This window comes from Ascaphus truei, chromosome 3, assembly GCF_040206685.1.
Source record: "Ascaphus truei isolate aAscTru1 chromosome 3, aAscTru1.hap1, whole genome shotgun sequence".
Taxonomy (NCBI): Eukaryota; Metazoa; Chordata; class Amphibia; order Anura; family Ascaphidae; genus Ascaphus; species Ascaphus truei.
Window position 1 is genome coordinate 419,306,053 of NC_134485.1, and position 20,358 is coordinate 419,326,410.

Here is a 20,358-nt window from a genome sequence, read left to right on the forward strand (position 1 = left end):
ACCTGAAAAAGGATCCCACTATATCCGGAAAACCATGTAAATACAAAAATCAGCAAGACAAGCAGGGTTTTGTACAAGGACTTTATTTTAAACCATGCATAGTCATTCATAAAAAGGACATACAAAACAAAAAGCGGTAACCATCAATTCATTTGGTCTGTCGAAGCTGCAAAGTTGAAGTCACGCAAAGAAGTACAACTTCACCTGTTACTCTCCATACACGTACTTTCTGTGTGCCCCCACTCTAGATTTTACGCTCTACAGCAGGAGTTGTCAACTCCAGCCCTCAAGGGCCACCAACACATCAGGATCTCTGCTTCAGCACAGGTGGCACTTGACCAAGGCACCTGTGCTGAAGCAGCAATATCCTGATCTGTTGGTTTGCCCTTGAAGACTGGAGTTGGCCACCCCTGAACTAGTTAAAAACAAGGACACCAGGAAGGTAAAGATTGCTAGCTGCTGACACAAGTCACCCGTATTAGAGTGGATACTGTGCTGGGAAAGGCTTTCATGTTTGGAATGTTTCAGTTTCTTGCTGTTCCCAGGATGCAGCCATCTTGTTGCTCTGCTGAACCACAGCAAAGGAAGAAAATCAGACATGGATGCTTTCTACAGCCAGATTAAATTAGAACAAAGAAAAACAACCCCTGACGTTCATTGTGGGGAGAGGGGGGGAGCGAGCGGGAATGAGTTTAGTTTTACCTTTACATCTCCATCAATGCAGCCAAGCAATGGAGTGGAGGAATGGGTGTTCTGGAATAAAAACATTTTACCTCCTGTGGGGTGCAATGGTCTGCTGGGTCTTTGTGTAGCCAATGTACATATTGCGACTTTACAAAACCCCCCAGGGACAAGGATCCTGTCCAATATGCCGGGAGGGGTCTTCCCCACACAGGAGAGAAGGTTTTAGTCTGGTTTATTTGAATGGAGCAGATGTCTCCATGGCATACGGAACAGGAACCTGAAAGTCAGACTAGAACCAGTCTGCTTCTCAAAGGGAACAGCACACAGGACCATCTTAATCAGCCCTAATTCCACTTAAAAGGGGCAAAATACCCATTATTTATTCTAGACAAAGTGCACAGACTTTAAAAAAAAAAATCGGTCAAGTGTAAAATCTCATTCAAAAATTGGAATTAATAAAAGGGTAAAAAAAAACAAGGCCTGGCGGAAATGTGCACATCTAACAATGAAAGAAAGATATATGTCACAGTTAAATACAGACAATGGCGCAGTGTTATTTTAGGTTCATTATGACAGAATATAGACCGTTTAAAAGGTTTATCTATCATGGACTCCAGTAACTCCCACAATGCTTCTCAATATACAGAATGAATCCCTCATTTCAGTATGCCAATTATAATTCTCTAAAATAAATGTTTGATACCAAGACTTTAGGAGTCATTCACAAAGTGGCCGTAAACCTCAGTAAAGGAATGACCCATCATTCTGCAAATAGGAGCGCGTTATATGTATAAAGAATTATCCAGCCCTCTTTGTGAAGGATCCTGATGAATGAGCTAGGGGAGAGCACACGTTACATGTTTGTTTAACCGCTATAAAAAAAATGCACACAGAGAGTATTCTTCAATGCAGAAGGGAAAACATGGTCTAATTTGGATCACTAAAAATCCCTGCGTAAACAATCCTACAGGGAGGTAGACAAATGAGAGTGCCATCTAATTCTAAACACCAGGCCGGCTGAGCTGGCACTCGTGCAGGTTCAGAAAGGAGATTCCCAAGGAACTCGGGTGGACATCATGGCCCTCTTCAGCTGTTCGTAAGTCACAAACATGACCACGTTCCAGGAGCCCAGCCTCAGGAAAGAAGGCATGAATCTAGAGACAGAAAGGACATGGTTTGTACATGGGAGAAGGAATGGCACTGTGGTTCAGGACGCAACACTGAATTTCAGCAAATATGTAACAACCCCTTCATGCACAAGGAGTGTGAAGTATCTATTGTGAGCCAAACACTGGTTCTAAGAGATCAGCTGCTCCCCATACAAAATAAGTTGCTAAACTTTCAGAATAAAAACCAACAACATTGATACAAGTTTAGTGGATCCCCCCAATAAGACCCCTTACGATCCAAGAAACCCATGGATGATGTGCGTATGCCGTCCCATGAAAGTTCTTGCTTACCCCTTGTAGAACGCACGGGGTCCCTCCTTCCGGACCATGGCGAGCGCGCAGTTCATGGCACCGCCGTACTGACCCTGGGCAGAGTTCATGTATCTTGTCTTTACTACATCAACAGGGGAAGCGATCACAGTGGTGCAGAAACCAGCTCCGAACGCAGAGGTGAAGTGGCAAGGGAAGTTATCTGTTGGGAAAATGTAAAAAAAAAAAAAAAAAAAACCTCAAGTTACAGAATATGTCCAATTGCATTGGGTGATTACATTGTTGTTTTATAATGACCAGCAAAAAAATGTAAAGATCCACAGACTGGTCCCTTTTTGTATATGTCAATTCAACACCTGGACATGTTCAACAGGTCATCACCATTTGAGACCATAGAAACTAGATCTTAGACAGAAAAGTGTACAGCTGCTTCTGGGCTACAAAGAGTAGGCCCATGCCTGCACAACTCTAGTCTGAGGGCTGCAAAACAGGCAAGGTTTTCAAGATATCCCCATTTCAAAGGTGGCGCAATTAGGGGCGCAGTCATACTGAGACACTAATTGAGCTAGCTGTGCTGAAGTAGAAATATCCTGAAAACCTGGCCTGTTTGCAGCCCTCAGACTAGTTGTGCAGGCCTGGTCTAGGGTATCTACAACTACAGGTGTCTGAACACAGCTGTGAGGAACAGTAAAAGGTGCAGGAATCCTCTCAATCTCCACCACCAGCCTCCCCCCTCCCCCCCCACAGACTTACCTGTCATAAGGTCGTATTTTAGCAGCATTTCCTTTATTAGATCATAGGTCACCAGCTCAGTGCAGTTGACTATTGCATTGCGGGTAATATTGGGTGCTGTACCTGTATATACAGAGAAGCAAATATAAAAAATCAAGCTTCACACCAATAGGAGGCATTTGTGCAGCAGTGCATTAAAATAGTCCGCTATAAGTTTACGGTATCAAGTGAAATTTTGTTCAAAGTTGTACTAGCAATTTAATTAAAAAGTTCAGTTCCACAAATAGTCCAAAACGTACACCCTTCCAACAAAATGGTCTTTACTAAAGTATTCCACAACGAGGATCACAAGGCAGTGTCTTCCTGGAGCCCAGCAAGACTGCATTTATTCCCCCATTCTGCACCTTTCCTGCAAACTATTGGGACTGCAGATTCCTATTAAGGCAGCAGTCCTCCCAAAAAGGGCACATCACAAGTTCTTCCTCTATATTGTGACAACCATTTTTAAATGAAATCCTTGCCGCAGTAACAGGAAAACAGATGTGGATGTGCCAGGCTGTACTAATGATGGTGGATGGCATGGGTCATTCGTGTCACTGGAATGCAAATTTGCAACAAACCAGCTACAGAATAAAAAAAAAAAAATAATTGCAAGATACAGTCGGACATGAACAGTAAAAAAGGACACTTTCGCTTCGCTGCTTTAACTACGCATTACACGTGTAGCCCCCTCTTGGTTGGCTACTAAGTGGTTAAAGGGTTAATTGACAGGTGTAAACCGTAAGACCAGATTCCGCCCCTCCCATTCTACCTAGTCACCAGTGAGGTCATCATGGGGTGTAAAGGGGTATAAATAGCCCGGCACTTATCCTATAAGTTCTCATGCATGTCTGTAAATGGGTTTATGTGGTGTCGATCTGCAGCTACTGTATGCTATTTGACCTTTTATTAATGTTGGAGTATAGCAAGGTGCCCTTTCAAAAGTGAGGGGGGAGGGATCAGGAAGTTTGTGCATATGGAGGAAAGCAACATCTACTCAATGGTTACCAACTCAACATCAGTATAGGTCGAACCAGCCAACCCGGAAGTTTCTGGTGCAAAAGTCTGAGTTCCTGGTACCCATTTTCTTTTCCCGCGCTCATAAACCGCCAGCAACATCTATTATTTGGCCAAGGACCGAACTTATATTTTATGGATCTAGCCAATGTGACCCGTTTGGAGCCAGGAAAGAACAGTTGCAGACCCATTTGTCATTGCTGACCTGAAGGGGTCAATTACAAGAACAACTGTAGCCAACATTGCATTGTGTCCATTGTTTTGAATCAGCTGCGAGCGAGAAGGGAATAGGCCATCGTGCCGGGTCACCCTCGGGAGCACCCCATGTGTCGCAAGAACATTAGCTACGTCTGTACAACAGCAAGTGTATTTTTGTACCTACACGGGGAGGATAGATTGCTGTACACACCTTTCCAGAGGCCGCGCATGCCTTCCTCGCGGGCGATCGTTCTGTATGCATCCATGGTGCCCTTGTACCTCCTGCTGCTTGACACATTGGCCTGTGCCTGGAACCGGACCTTCACCACATCGGTTGGCTGAGCAACAGCCACGGCCATGGCACCCGTGGTGCAGCCAGCAAGGAGCCGGCTTCCAATCCCAACATCTGTAAAGCGATGACAGGAAGTCAAAACGTGGCCAAAGTGGGCAAGTCACCGCAGCAAACAAAGTGAAGTCCCACCTAGGATGGGGAACCGAGGGCAGTGGCATATGTAATGGACAAGTCACCAAAAAAAATAATGGAGATTAAACCTTTTTTAAGAAAGCCAATTACAGTGATAAATGGTTTATATTTTTGGCCTGTTATATGGAACTGCTCCTTTAATACAGTTTACTGCAGTTGTGCTCAACTCCAGTGCCCCAACAGGTCAGGTTCTCAGGACATCCCCGCTTCAGCACAGGGTGCAGTTTGACTGGGCTTCTGATTGACCCATATGTGCTGAAGCAGGTGTATCCCCTCTGGGTTAAAGGTATAGAAGGGGTTAAGGTCTGGGAAATTGTTGCAAGGCAATGACTCTTAAGGTATTGTTGTTATTCAGTCAACCGACTGCAAGACCCACCCCTAGTCTAGAAAGAATCCGCCCTTAATCTGCCCAGTAACAGGGGGTGGAGGAAGGTGATTAGCCAACCACTCCCAGGTAACCATAGTGACATGTGTGGTCACCAAGTGGTATAAAGTTAGAGGTTTAGGCCTCAGACCCCGGGGAGGATCCCAAGTACCACCAGGACAAGAGAGTTGGGGGGGTGGTGTTGGGTCTCACCTGTGTTTAAAAAAAAAAAAAAGTGTGGTCATATTATTTTGCACTTGTTAGGGAAAACACCCCTTACTTTTAGGGCTCACAATCAAGAGGACCAGCCTGCTTTACTGTGACATTGGAGAGCAGTATGCGAGTACCCACAAGCAGGGGCACCATGGGTAGTGACCCCCCTAGTGATGGGTGCCACATTGGATCTGCCCTTTCAGCATTCCCACGAGTAGGAATTCCGTGCAGGACGACAGGGGGAGGGGGAAGAAATGGGACCCCCAAAACCTAGTTCCTAGGCGCTTGTACCAATCCTCTGGCGTTTAGGATAAAGGAGATCATGTTCCTGCCGCTAAAGGTGGTCACCTAAAGGAGGACAGCCATGTGGAACCTCCCTGGACCGATTTATAGGATACGGGGAAGCATGCGTTATCAAAACCTGTCCTGAATAAACCTGTCCTGTGTGTATAAAAGTTCCTGGCGCCCTTATTACTACCCTGAGGAGCTTACAATACCAGTCAGACGAATGCCAGTACCCCGAGAAGGTAAAGAGTCTGTGGCACCACATCTACACTACCCTCACAGCAACTCCTTAGGCTGGGTCCATGGTATACGGCAGACCGCGTGAAGGCGTCGCACGCTGAGCAAACAGACTGCCTCAAGGCAGTGTTCGTGTCCATGTTGCGTGCGGGCGCAAGTGGGGAGGGGGCGCGCGCTGTGCAAGAAAATCAGTTCAAACTGATTCCTTGGCGCAACAGGCCGGTCACGTGAGCGGTTCACCCAATGAGGGCGAACCAGCTCCGTGACGCCCCTAGGAACGCCCCATCCACCATGGCCAGGTAAAGCACCCGCTTACCTCACAGCCTCCGCACGGGCGAAGGCACCATGGCCCCAGCCTTAGGAGCCAGGCAAGGATGGGTTACACAAGGATATCATGACCTGTGGGGGGCACGCTTGAAGACTGGAGTTGAGCTCCCCTGGTTCACTGGATACTCAACACCTGTGTGGCCAGAGGGGGTCAACATGCATTGCAGAGGGGTTAAAGTCAGCCTTAAGGGGATACCCCCCCCCCCCCATGAATTGGGCACTTGTGTCTGGGTATTAGAGCATCCAAGTACACTTCCACCTCCCCTGGGAGAATCAAAGGAAAAATACTACTAATACTACTAATACTACTAATGTCAATCTGCACAGCACCATGGACCAAGTATTAGGCCTCGTTCAGGGTGCTGGCTTCGGAGGGAGGGCGTGCTGACGTGCTTGCTGCAGTGAGAAACAAAGTATTCAATTTGAATACTTGTTTTCAAGGTAGCTACTGCCCTGCCTCCGAAGCCAGGCGTTGCCGCTGACGACAGCTCAGTAAACGAAAATTTCGTTTCTTGGAGCTGAAGCCGCGTCACAGGGACCAAGGCAGCCAATGAAATCATTCTTCAGAATGATTTCATGGCTGCAGCTTGGATACTTTAACCCTGCAGCCTGTAGCCCCGCCCCCTCCCCAACGCTGAAAAGGCAGCTGGGGGATAATCACATGTCGCCAGCAAACTCCCAGCACTGCCTCCCGCACGCCCCCCCTCCGAGTCCTCAGCTGCCTCCCTGAACGAGCCCTTACTGTTTGTGTCCCGCAATCAGTAGCCAGGCCAATGGAATATATACTCAAATGTGTCTTATTGTAGCGTGTTCCGTTTCAGGAGAGGGTCAAACATGTAATGGCGATCACAGAGACCAGACCACTGGAAACCAAAAAGTGCAACAGGAAGAGACTCCTGAGGCCATCCTAAAAAGTACGACACCCACTTCCTGCTGAACAGGTCACTTATCCCTGGAGCACTGGTTAGTTTAATCTTTAAGAGAAGGTCATCCCTCCTGCTAGCTACGCCTATTAGCTGTCAAGTTATCAGTCGTCATCTACGAAGAACTCTTAATGTTACTATTTAATCAGCATTTAATTTAAAATACAATTATTTTTTTTAAACCAAGCAATAAGTGTGTAGTACTGAATATGTACCGCACTTTTTCCCCTACATGTCCTTTCTAATGGTGTTTAATTTATTAAGCTTCCTTGGGTTGCTATAGCAACCATTTAGAAAGCCACAGCGCTTCTGACATAGGCAGCCATATTGCGCACCCTAGGAAGGAGTATCATAAGAATGCAACGATCGTCAGCTTAGATAATTGCATGGCTGTAAGTGTAAGGAACTGCTGCGTTTAGCACAACCAAACCGGGCAAGAGGCAATGCCCGTTTAATAAGCAGAGGTCTCTGGAGGGGCTATTTATATTCAATCTAGCCGATTGGAATGGGTGTATGGAAGTTCTGAATGTTCACACCTAATTAAGGATATTGGGGACCGCTGCATTACATGGAGTGGATAAACAGGATGGCATTTTTTAGAGACAGGTCAGTTACCATCAAATCAACCAAAACTCATACTTCGAGAAACACAAGACCCGAACACACCCAGAACTCAATCATACGTGTAAACTGGTTGTGCGGAACAGGAGACAGGATAAATTGTGACACTGGAAGTAATTAAAGGTTGATGGTACAAACATGAGGAAGGGGAAGGTGTGACTGAGTAAAGACACCGACCGATAACGACAGAGTTTGAATCAGTGGAATCTGGGGCAATTCCCAGTGTCGGCTCCTTGTGACTTTGGGCTAGTCCTTGTTTTTTGGTGCCTGAGAGAGATTTTAAGATGTGGACAGGGACCGCCTGATAATCCTATGTGCTGCACATGATACTGTAATTGTGATGTGCGGAGAGTCCCGTTAGGAGAATTTCTATATGAATTATATTTTTATAGAGAAGCAGATTACAAGCACAAAAGTAAACACACCTGGTTGTTACATTAGCAACCTACAAACATACCATTAGTCTTCAAACTAATATGCATTAACCTATATAAAACCCAAGTGGTATTAAACAAGCTTTGACCATCTATCCCTCCCCCCCGCACCCTTGCATAACTTGGCTATGCTCTCCTGCTATTCCTTCTTATTGCATTTTGACCACTGAACACAGCAAGTTGCCAAAGTGCTAGAATACAAATGGTGGCAAAGGAACCATCACTTACGTTCAGATCCTTTGGTGTAGAACTGCTTTACAGAGTCATACAGTCCGATACGGACCGACGCAAAGCTCATCTGTCGTTGCAGACCGGCCACCAGCCCGTTGTAGAGACTCCTTGGCCCCTCAGTCCTCACCATGGTGGAGATGGTGCCAAAGACACCCTTGTACTGAGGAGCATTCATATTATGTGGGGCCTTTATCTCTCCTTGGATCTGTACGGAAGAGAATGGGATGAAGAGGCATTTACAGCAGTTCTGGGCCCTGCCCAGGTCGCTAAAGGGGCCGAGTTCCACTCAAATCCAAGATGTCCATCTGCAGCAGGGGAGGAATTACTGCTCCTCGGGTCCTTCAATTTATAGAAAGAAATTATATACAAAAAAAAGGAGTCAGTGAATATGTATGGTGGCACCTATGAAAGCATCATACAGATTCAGGGTCGGTATTTTTCACCCTTAAAAACAAAAGTCTTTACCTCCATTGTTTCAATGCGACGTGGAATCTTCAGGGAAGAAACAACCACAAAAACGTAATCACACCTGGTTTTATATCCTAGACGTTGTACCTTTCTAAAGTCCCATTTGTTCAAAGGTTTACACTCTTGAATTCAAACAGTACCACTACTTCCACATATCAGGAGTGGTCAAAAACTACATGGGTTTTGGAGGGAGTCTGGAAAATGTAGTTCTGGTACCCCTTTCTAAATAGAGATCAAGTGTCATGGGACTATGGCATGAATAGGGATGGGGTTCTAACTGGAAGGGGAGAAAGGTTATCTGCCACGTGCTTCTAGTTGGAGACTTATGGTAGTGGAGATATGCATTTATTTCTTTGGGCTCTGGCACCTTTTGATACAAACCTTCTCTCCCCCCCCCCCGCATTGATAAGACATGACTGCATTTGAAAGCATCAGATGTATGTGGGGACACGCACACGTGACCACAGACAACCCGCAAACATAGCAAAAAGGATATTACCTGGAGTCTGACTTTTGCTGTGTCCAGTGGGAAGGTGAACAGGTCAGCAATACAAGCTGCCGTCCCAGCACCAATGAACTTCACGGCAGCTGTAGGAGGGACATCTGTGGGCTTGAATCCAACCATTGTCGCTTTTGTGGAAGGGAGAAACCCCAGAGAGCAACGGTCTGGAGAAAGGGGGGGTTCTGATGTAGTGATAAGACAAGGCAAACAAACTCTGCCCGAGTCTAGAAGAAGAAAAATAAATAAAGTCATGAAGACATATTTATATATTGGGAATACTAGGCGACCAATGTTAAAACATTGTACCAACGATTGCCACAAGATACTTTAATGGCACGTTCTCGCCATGAGGCCTGTTTATGCTCCAGATACTTCTGCTATACAAAATGGCAGCCACCTTGTCTCAGAAAGGAAGAGACCTCCAATCTACTGGTAAAATGTTTAATCATTTCCTGGTTAAAATGCTGTACATTACTTATTCTAAACCTCTGGTTCTTACATTTGAAGTAATTGTAGCAACAGAATAAAGTGCATCATTGAGACATTTTAACCACAGGTTAGAAAGGATCAAGGATTTTTCATATGTATATTTTCTTTTACTGATTAACATGCTAAAAACAAAAATCAAAGTCCACCCTAGTATACTAAAAACGAGACCTTTCACTTCTCAATCCATTGATCTAAAAACCTGCTCATCTTGAGGGCCATCTTCTTTCGGTAGAAGTACATTGTTTCCTCTGGAGAGAGGGGATTATACAAGGATTTGCTTCAAAATGTGAAAAACATTTGTTAGGCCGTTCCTCACTTACAAAAGTGCTTTCTGATTTAAATGTGAGCCCTATGAAATACTAGGTCACTGCCATCTCCAATTTGCAAGAGCCCCCCCCCCATCTAAAAAGGCCAGGATGAAAATGAACTATTTTTGCCATTTAAGTGTGCCATTTATTTAGATTAACCCATTTGGTTCCTGTAACGACTACAAAGGGATTTCCTTCCAGTAACAAAAAGAGTTTAACCCAAGGCCTCTGCCATCTTCAACTTTAAAGCTGGTTTTGTCCAGCTGGGCCGTCACCCAGGTTCCTGATAAAGGGACTTCCCCTCCCCCTCCCCGCTGCTGACTGCATGCGTTTCTGGGCAAGGTCAGGATCTGCAACTAGAGACAGCAGCTTTTGTCTTGTAGGATGTGGGCCGTTTACTTGGATAGGACAATCAGCAGAACAACAAACTGCCTCTGTTCTACCAACACAGCCCACCATCTAATGCCAACAGCACCAGTCATGCTGCAGAACCACCAACGTTCAGGAGAAGATCATGTCAGGTGGGCCCAGAAATGGAGGTGGTCCGATTTAATCTTGAGGGGTCTGCAACACATTGCATCATACCCCAAACACGCTCACTGTTTGATTGCACAAGTAGGTGTAGGTCTGTGCATGACCATTGCATCTCTCAGCCACTAGTCTAAACAATGTGCCAGTATGTGTGTTACATTTTGATAACAGCAACGCACAGTGATACAATGTACACTTCCAAGATATTTGCACTGCCGGACAGTTACACAGTATTTTCTGGGGACCACGAGTTTGGTCTCTATTATAACGTGAAATGTGTTATTCTTTTACCATGTGTCCCATGGGAGAAAAGCGCTATATAAAATAAGTAAAGTTATTAAATTCCCACACGTGCGACAACAGTGCGAGATTGAGGTACACAGCTCAGTTCTTGCCATCTACATGTTACATTGTTTGTCATTTCACTTAATTGCATCTCTAAGGCATGATGCTTAGTGGGGCATTGAAATTAGGGGTGGGGAGCTGTTATATTGTTGTAGCATCTGCTACTTCTAAAACCCCATAGAGAGAAGGGGGAGGGGGAGCGGGGGGGGGGGGGGGGGGTGGTGGGGAAGAGAATCTCATGTCTAGAGGGGGCTCTTCTGCTTGGAAGCAAATCCAGCCCATGGGGGCTTCAGTGGATGGTTTGCTCCCGCTCATTTGATTGTAGTGGTCTTTATATTTAAAAAAAAAAAAAAAAAAAAAGAAGACTTTGTGCCATTGTTTACAATGAAACACTTGTAAGCCCAGGTAATGCACATTTATACACACGTCCAAATGTCAAACATCTGGCGGGTCTTTAAAGAAAAAAAAAAAAAGCCACCCGCTTCCAACTTTAAAACATGTTTGTAACCAGCTTGTAATGTTAGCACGGGGCGGCCAGGGCAGACTTCAAATCAAGGAGACTTTCCTAGAAAAATATTTTATAAGTAAAAAAAATGATATGAAATTACAATACTCGTGGCCCTTTGAGTTTTCTGAGCCCAACTGACGAGCCCTAAAAAGTGATTTCCTGTCTCCTTAATCAACAGTTCTTAGCTGGGGGAAAGTACATGAGGGTTCCCTGGCAGACGGGTCGCCTCGCCCCCTCCCCCAGTCCTCCCATTTAACATGCTAGTAGTGATAACAGAAAGCCACCCCCTACATGTCCAGTGATAAAACATCTCCAGAACCAGCAGGATCCAGTTACATTGGTACTGCTCGTCTGCAGAAGGAATGTATTTACAGAGGAGTCTCACTGTGCAGATGGCTATGAAGCCTTCTCACGGTCTTACAATAAAGACATTCATATCAAGGTTACCAAATGCACAGTTTAATTGGACAGCCTGGTACCTTTTTCTCAGTCAGAAAGTTGCTCTATTGTGAAGAAAAAAAAAGAAAAAAAAACACACAACAAAAGTCTTACAATCAGATCTTCATCAGGACCATCGCAGGCCTGATTGTGTCAGCCGTACTGTAAATCGGTTTTACATTTTGTAATTTTTTTTTGGAGAATTAAGTTCCCAGGTTGTTTGGACATTCAGACTTCTGTCAGCCACAACTAGTGTCCTTTACACACCCCGAAAGAAAACCCATCAATGTGGAATAGGTCTTTATTACAGCAGAATCCCATTCCCCCAAACATTACCAGTTTAGGTTGCGTCATATACTTCTGACAAGTCATTTTTTCCCCCGCTACACCTAATTTTTGCCGAGCGATCACAATTTATCATTTCAACGGTATCAGCTATTGCCATAATATCCAGTAGCCTTAAAGTGGCAGCGGCCATTTTAAGCGCCCAAATTGACAATGTCAACAACTGAGGTCTTCAGGATTCAATTTAATAATTTAAAGGGTGGAATTGCTTAAAACGGAAGGAATAAAAAAAAAAAAAAGAAAAAAGATTTTGCAACGGTGAAAAGTAAAGTAAAAGACTTGAAAACGAATCTGCTCTAGGTGTTAGAGTTACATTCAGAGGTCTCAGCTTGTCGTCCTTTCAGGGGGGAGGGATATATTGGTAAATCAGAAGGAGGAGATCTGAGCAGTTGAAAGATTAAGTTTCCGGGATGTGAAAATGGATGTCTGCCCAGAGCAAGTTTGAGATTGCCATGGTTATCTCCCATTGAATTTAATAGGAATTTTTGGCCTCTGGACTTTGATTGCAGCTTTAATACCTCGAGTAGCCAAGGGTCAAGAAAGAAAAATAAAATAAAAAAAATGTTACAGGAGGTCAGATTGTCACATACATAGTGCCGGTCACAGTCACCCGGACCAGAGTGTAGAGGGCAGTACACCAGTCTCTATAAGAGAAGACTTTTAGGCTCTGAAAGATACGTTGTATTTGTATGTTACTCAGGGACACTGGACACTTATGTTAAAATGACAACCAGAGCTTCATTTAGGGACCTCGGGCAAGTTACAGCATACATTTTTCTTTAGCAATTTCACTGGACTTTAAATTCTGTCCACAGAAGAAAGGGGGTGGAGAGAGATACTCATCATCATTATACAGTGCTGCAAGTCATTGCCCAAGGGACAGAGGAAGATACGTTAGCTTACACCAAGGATCTCCAACTCAGTCCTCGAGGGCCAGCTTTCATGAAGATCCCTGCTTCAGCACAGATGGCTCAATCTTTGACCGAGCCACCTGCGCTGAAGCAGGGATCTCCATAAAAGCTGGCCTCTTTGTGGCCCTCGAGGATGGAGATCGAGACCCCTGGCTTAAAAACCATCACAAAAATAAAGTAGAATAGAACAAAAATCTCGGATATCAGTGCATCAGGATCCTGAATCAAATAATGCAATATATGAGTGCTAATGCAAACTTGCATGAAGGAGGACTATGAGCGCATCAGTGAGTGTGCATATGTAATCACAGCTGATAAGGGCTCCTAGTATGAGTGGTACATGTAACACTACGAATCCCGCTGGTAGACAAGAGTCAGGGACTGTAAATGAACAGCCCAGACTTGTTCTACCTATATGGATAAACCACCCTAGAGCATAAATAATACACACGTGCAAAGAATCTGGAACATCCAGCAGTTATAACGACGAGCTCACAATTACACGCTCGTCCGGCGCGTTCCGCACGCTAGAGACGTCACACAGGAGAATCCAAAAAGGCAAATAAAAAGGGAGCGCAGCACGCAGAGTAATATGGGGCAACGATGCGCAAAAGATACTTAATAGACTTTAGCAGGCTCACACCGTGTCACTTTAGTAATAAAGTCTATTTTTACGTATCCTGTGCACCGTAGCCCCATATTACTTTGCATGCTGTGCTCTGCTTTGTAACACGTTACAAGCTGCAGAATTCGCACAGCACCAAGGGGGTCTTGTAACGCAATCCCACCAGCAGACGTTACCTTATCCCAGGATTGCTGGGGCGGGGGTGGAGCCGCGATCAGGATTCTCTGAAGGAGTCCCGGCCGTCACACTTGCCGCCGGCAGTGAAAATACGATACCCTTTGCTTTCCATAGAAGAACGGTGGGAAACAAGGTGCCGTAAAATCATAATACTTTTCCTGCAAAGGGAGACGGGAGAGGACCGGTCAATATAGGGAGTCACAAACATATTACGGCCTGAATAATTCTCATGTGGGGGGGGGGGGGGGCATTAACCCAGTCATTGCCAGCAAGAATACAGGCAGGCTCTGAGGACCCAGGAGGTTTCTGGGAGAGTTAACTTATGTCCTGGTAAGTACAGCAGTGCAGGCACCACTAGCCCAGGAGGGGTTAAATGTACATATTTGATAACCAGTCTAGTCTCCCAATATACCACTTAGATTGTAAGCTCTCTGGTGCAGGGATTTCCCATCCTATTATCTGACGTTTCTGCGCCGATTGTATTATAATTCCCTGTACTGTATAGTCTTTGTAAAGTGCCGAGTACACAGCCAGCACTATATAAATAAAGAAATACATACATACTAAGGGTTACAATCGCTTGTTTTTAATGAAAATCGAAGAGCTAAAAACCTGCCTACATCACAATTAACAACCAAAGCACTTTAGGTGTTACATGCTCACATAAACCCCTCAGCTCTTCAGTCACTACTCAAGTCTTTGGGACCAAGGTGGCCAGTAGGACAGGGGGTGCTCAATGCCAACAGCTCCCCACCCCCTCCCCCCAACAGGTCAGGTTCAGAGGTGGCTCAGTCAGTTCCTGCTTCAGCACAGGTGGCTCAGACTGACATCTGTATTGAAGCTGGGATATCCTGAAAACCTGACCTGTTGTGGGAAGGGGGGGGGGGAAGAGAAGCCTTGAGGACTGCAGTTTAGCAACCCTGCACTAGGGCACCAACATTAACTCCTTCACTACTAGGGGAGACTGCAGACATGTGTTATAAGTCTCCTTTGGTAACCAGCGGAAGTCGGGCTGCAGGAACAGGGAACTCACGTGATACCAAAATCAGAGTTAAACTAAATTAGCACGAATTTTAGTCAAGGTATTTGTAATTAAAGTACACGTAACCCCCTGATTTACAGAAAGGACACCAGCAAACAAACAGAAAGTGCCGGGTTAGGAAGCAGAAGCCGGCAGGAGAGAAGAAGCAGAGGTCAGCCATTACATGACCGAAATACTCATTATTCTGACATGTGAACGACATGTCTCCAAAGAATCACACACGTGTGTATGATTACCGCCACACACTAGTCATCCAGGGTCAAGTTATATATTAATTAATGGCTTATTTTAATTTTTAACAATACCCAAGAGATTGTACTGGATAACAGATGGTTATAATAAAATCTATACAAAACAATTCAGTGGCAAAATGTTACACCCCCTCCACATAAAAATCAGAACGTGAATAATTAAATACAGTTAAATTAGATTTACAGACAGTTTAACAAAATAAAAGATAAAAGACACTGCCACAAACAGACCCTGGTCACCAATCTATACCAAAAATAATAATAATAATAATAATAATAAATCTTTAACAAATAAACTTCAGAAATGTGGGAGATAGAAAATAATCAGATACAATGTAACTAAAGAAAGTTGCCAAGTAAATGAAGCCCCAGTGGGGCAGATCCATCAGGAAATCACTTAGATTGTAAGCTCTTCGGGGCAGGGTCACCCTCTGCCTTGGGCAATTTACCGGTTGCATTTGTCCCCATTGTTTGTCATTGATTGACCCAGTATTGTAATTTAGTAAAGCACCGTGTGTTATACACAGGGGGCACCAGGTCCTTTATAAAGAGCATTATACATACACACACATTACTTACCGGGATGGAGAAAATGTAATCCGGTGTGTAGGAAGAGGTGGGTACAGGGGGCTGTGTGTATGGGAGGTGGGTACAGGGGGCTGTGTCTGTGGGAGGTGGGTACAGGGGGCTGTGTCTGTGGGAGGTGGGTACAGGGGGCTGTCCTCTGTCTGGTGTGATCAGGAGCTGATCCAGAGCAGAACTAGCCGGCGCTTCTCTTTATATAGGGACAGGGAGGCAGGCATGGACAATAGGAGATTGAGGGCGGGTCTGCCTGATCCCCCCCCACGCCTCAGCCCCTCCCCAGCCATCCTGCAGCCTTGTTAACCAAGCAGCACCTCTCTCCCCCTCACTGTGAGGACACAGCCGGTCTGACTCAGTTACTGCTTGTCACATATCCAGTTGGTGCCCAGATAAGGAAGGGGTGGGAGATTTCTTCACTTCTCAGTGATTTGCAGGAATCTGTGAGGGAGGAGGCTGAAAAATCATTCATCTCTCTACTAATTCAAATTAGAGAGGAGCCAGCCTTCTGATTAAAAGGAGTTAGCAACATGTAATTATATCTGCCCTAGGTGTAATCCTCAGGTTTCCTAGAAACACACATTTGCTCACGTTAGCTAGTGGGGCAACACACACACACACACACACACACTCACTCTTCTCTCTTCTCTCTTCTCTCTTCTCTCTTCTCTCTTCTCTCTTCTCTCTTCTCTCTTCTCTCTTCTCTCTTCTCTCTCTCTGTATGTGAGTGGTTTCTCTGGCTTTGCATCTGATTCCCATGCTGTGCTTAAAAGCTGTGTTAACAGCGAGCATTAGCTTATAAGGGTTCTGTGTAAAAATGGATTTCAGGCAAAAGGTGACACAGTGTACTCATTTGCATTTCATTTCCCAGAGTCCCTTGCTGCAGTGGAAGCACTGTATGCTAGGTGATAATGGTGAAAGGCAGGGTTGCTGACCTGTCTAAGACATGTGAATTTGCTCACAAGTGATCTTTTTATTTGAGATATATATATATATATATATATATATCTCAAATAAAAAACAAATACCGTTCTGTGGCTAATGAAATGCTTTTATTTGTGCGAGCGTACGAGATTCACTGATCTCTTCTTCGGGTGGTGTTACAATCGATAAAGCAAGATACGTTTTACTTTAAAACAGCCTGGAATGTTATCTGTGGATGAAGCCTATCCCTCCCCCCTGTGCAGTATGCAGTTTATGACGTTAGGTGTTAAATGGTTCCTGAATGTTTGTGATGTAAGAGTGTGTGTGTGTGTGTAAATATACATTTATAAAGTGCACACAGTGTATACAGCGCATTACAAAAGGTGTGTGTGGAGTGGTAGTGTATACCAATGGTGTTGGTGTGTGTTGAAATGTAAGAGGGTGTTGCATTACTATAAATGTGTGTGGATACTATGTGGTCCCTATTGATATATAGGGATAGAATGACATTGTACATTTGTATGTGTAAGACACAGGTGTGTGTGCGTTCATATAGCGCAGTATGTATAGACATGGGATTTAGCACTACACTCTTGTGTAGTGGCTCATGAAACTACGGTCTTGGTTTAGGCCACCGGTCAGTGTCCCGAACAGTTTCATAAATTTGTATTCATGCAACCGTCTCCCTTTTGGTATTCTAAGATTACCTTTGTGTATGGCCACCTTCAGATCGTTCATCTTATGGCCACACTCAGAGAAATGTTCGCAGACAGGACTCTCTTGTTCTGCGCTTGATGCTGTGGCGATGCAGGTTCATTCTCTTGTTTAGCCCCTGTCCCGTCTCACCTATGTAGTAGCAGCCCCCTGGGCATTTCATGCACATGATGAGGTACACGATGTTGCTGGAGGAACAGGGAAACCTTCCATTGATTTTGTAATCCAGATTCCTGTGTGATATTTGTATTGTGCCCGCTGTGTGGAGCATTGCGCAGGTTTTGCATCTTGTGCCCTGGCATGGTCAAGCATGATGATGCAATATCCTGTCCTGACGCGTTTCGTCCAACGGGCAACTTTCTTAAAGGATCCTTTGAGATTGCGGATCAGAACTTCTGGCGGTGATATTGATTTCACAAATGCTGTTTTAGTATTCTACCTTTGTGAGGGAGCTTGTTTCCCTCCCTCACCTCTTTTTATTAAATGTTATACCGCTTTACACTATGGGGCGTGCGCTTCCTTTCTTTCTTTTGTTTTAGGTAAAACCGGATTGTATGTGGTTCATCCTTCTGAACGCAGCCTGGACCCCGAACACCTGTAAGTCTTACATCACCATTGATTGGACTTTATCATTGGACTGGTCATTTTGTATTTTTTGTTCTGTATTGTTCATTGTTTGTTTGTCACACACTATTAGAGTGGCACCCACTCCATTCATCTTTATACATCACATTTATTAAACATTTCTTTGGAATTTGTAGAAGAGTGACCTAGGCGCAATTATTATTACAATTAGGTCACTCTTCTACAAATCTTCAAGGCGGCGATTGTGGAGCCGCAGACCTAAATTGGCTGCAGTTTGTAGGGATAGGTGTACACCAGGGTATGTACCTTACCTAAAAATATATTGGCTTTATAAGTGGTGTGTATAATCTCTTCCACTCAAACATACTGTTAAGATTTGCGCTGTATGCTTCTTGTCTATATATTTCTTTGGAATTGTTCACTGAATTAATACAATAATAGCACATTAGTATATTACCACAATATATCACATTACCAATTTATTATCTAATCACCTCACACTATCGGCACTACTATTTATTTCTTGTTTAGCTCTCTCTCTCGCTCTCTCTCTTTCTCTCTCTGTCTATATATATATATATATATTATTATTATACAGTATTGCTGACCTGAGGAAGAGAGGAGAACTCTTGAAAGCTTAGTCCAAATTAAAAAAGGTTTCACCTAATACTGAAGTACTCATTTATTCTGCACTGTATATATATATATATATATATATATATATATATATATATAAAATGCTGATGCATGGGGGTTGACTATCTCTTTGATCTTTTAGTACAAATTGATAACGTTAAATATTGTGTATTTTGTGTATTTTCATCCATTGTACAGCATCTTTCTGCCTTTTCCCCCTTTATTTTCCCCCCTGAATGTTGGGTTCATAGAGGTGTTCGTTAAGATTTAGTGTGACTTATTCATTATGCTTTGGTATTGATTATCCTACACACGTCGTTAAAGCACATCACTTCATCCATGTGTAACGGGGAGAAATTGGGTTAACCCTTTATCCTTCTTGTATAGACTATATGAAGCATCTATTGGCAGCAGTCTCTATACGTGATGGGTATGTACTCTGCATACATTGACAACTGTGCTTACGAAGGTGACACTTGGTCTATAATGTACGTTTAAATATGGCCTGACCTATGTAGGCGATATATTAATTGATTTTATATTTATATTCTCCCACGAATATGACATGATATCGTTCTATAGCCCACCATATAGCTTGTTAATATGTAATACTTGTCTAATAATCATAGTTAGAAATTATAGCCCGTGTAGGGGACGAAATGTTGAATAGGGGAGGAGAACACTGCTAACTAAGCCAGTACGTATATCGGGATCTCAGGGGAGTTCCCCATAGATACAAATAAATGATTTCCTCCTCTTTCAGGAATTCAATATAGCCGCCAAATCTTGCAGGTCCTGCCGGCCAATTGGAAGCCACAATGTCATCATTTTCAGGTTTCTATTGGACGCCGCATTAAATGCCCTGTGAAAACACTGGTAACTAAACCGGTATAAGTATAGCTTGGTTTAGCGCCAGAGGACCGCTCAGTATTTTAAAGAAAACATGTTCATCTGGTGGGATTGCTACTGTAACTGCTTGGGAAACTGCAATTAAATTAGGAGACGGAGCAGGGGGTCCAAGGCCAGATATGGCCACTGAGTGTGGTGGAGAGGAAGAGCCCTTCTCTACATGGTAAGATTGCAAATAAAGGCCCAAATCCACACCAGGGTGCTAAGCTTTAGCATACCTCCGCCTCGATTCATAGCAATGGGAGTAAAGGCATGCTAAAGTTTAGCACCCATGTGAATCTGGGCCAAAGAGTATTTAGTTGGATATTGGTGAGCAGCAGTACCCATATTTTCCCACAAGGTGGCGTACACATTCATGAGATTAAAGATATTTTATTTGATGCATATAATTTGTGACTAATCCTGGGATTTTTAAAATTGTGTTGACTGTAAAATCAATGGGAAAACATAAACCTACTTATGTATGTCTTTATTTATATAGCGCCATCCATGTACATAGCGCTTCACAGCAGTAATGCACGTGACATAATAATATATGTTATTTCTACACCTTTCTCCCAACAACTTCTTTACCCCTCAATAAAAAGCACCCCCAGAAATCCTTTATTCACACCGCTATCTACTCCTTTCTGCTGATGGGGATCTCCCCTAAGCCTGAACCTGGACATACACACACCTGCTCTCACCCACGCCTCCCTGCCATCTCTTCCCCTGCAAATGGGGTTCACCTTCTGATTTAAAACTGACTATCCTTAAAACTCACCCCACAAATTAAGCATAACCTGCACTTACGGTTACTGCACTGACTATCTCCTGTAACTCCGACTATTACTACCCCCCCCC

General features: G+C 44.1%; 1 protein-coding gene across 1 annotated transcript; it reads right to left on the reverse strand.

The window, feature by feature from the left end:
- Positions 1–67: 67 nt before the first annotated feature.
- UCP2 (uncoupling protein 2) lies at positions 68–16,069 on the reverse strand. The gene is made up of 8 exons (XM_075592743.1): positions 15,748–16,069; positions 13,875–14,033; positions 9,196–9,422; positions 8,226–8,433; positions 4,321–4,515; positions 2,877–2,978; positions 2,145–2,325; positions 68–1,838 (listed from the first exon to the last, which is right to left on the reverse strand). The coding sequence occupies exons 3-8, from the start codon at positions 9,319–9,321 to the stop codon at positions 1,724–1,726; spliced, it is 927 nt and encodes a 308-aa protein (XP_075448858.1). The 5' UTR covers positions 9,322–9,422; positions 13,875–14,033; positions 15,748–16,069; the 3' UTR covers positions 68–1,723.
- Positions 16,070–20,358: the final 4,289 nt, after the last annotated feature.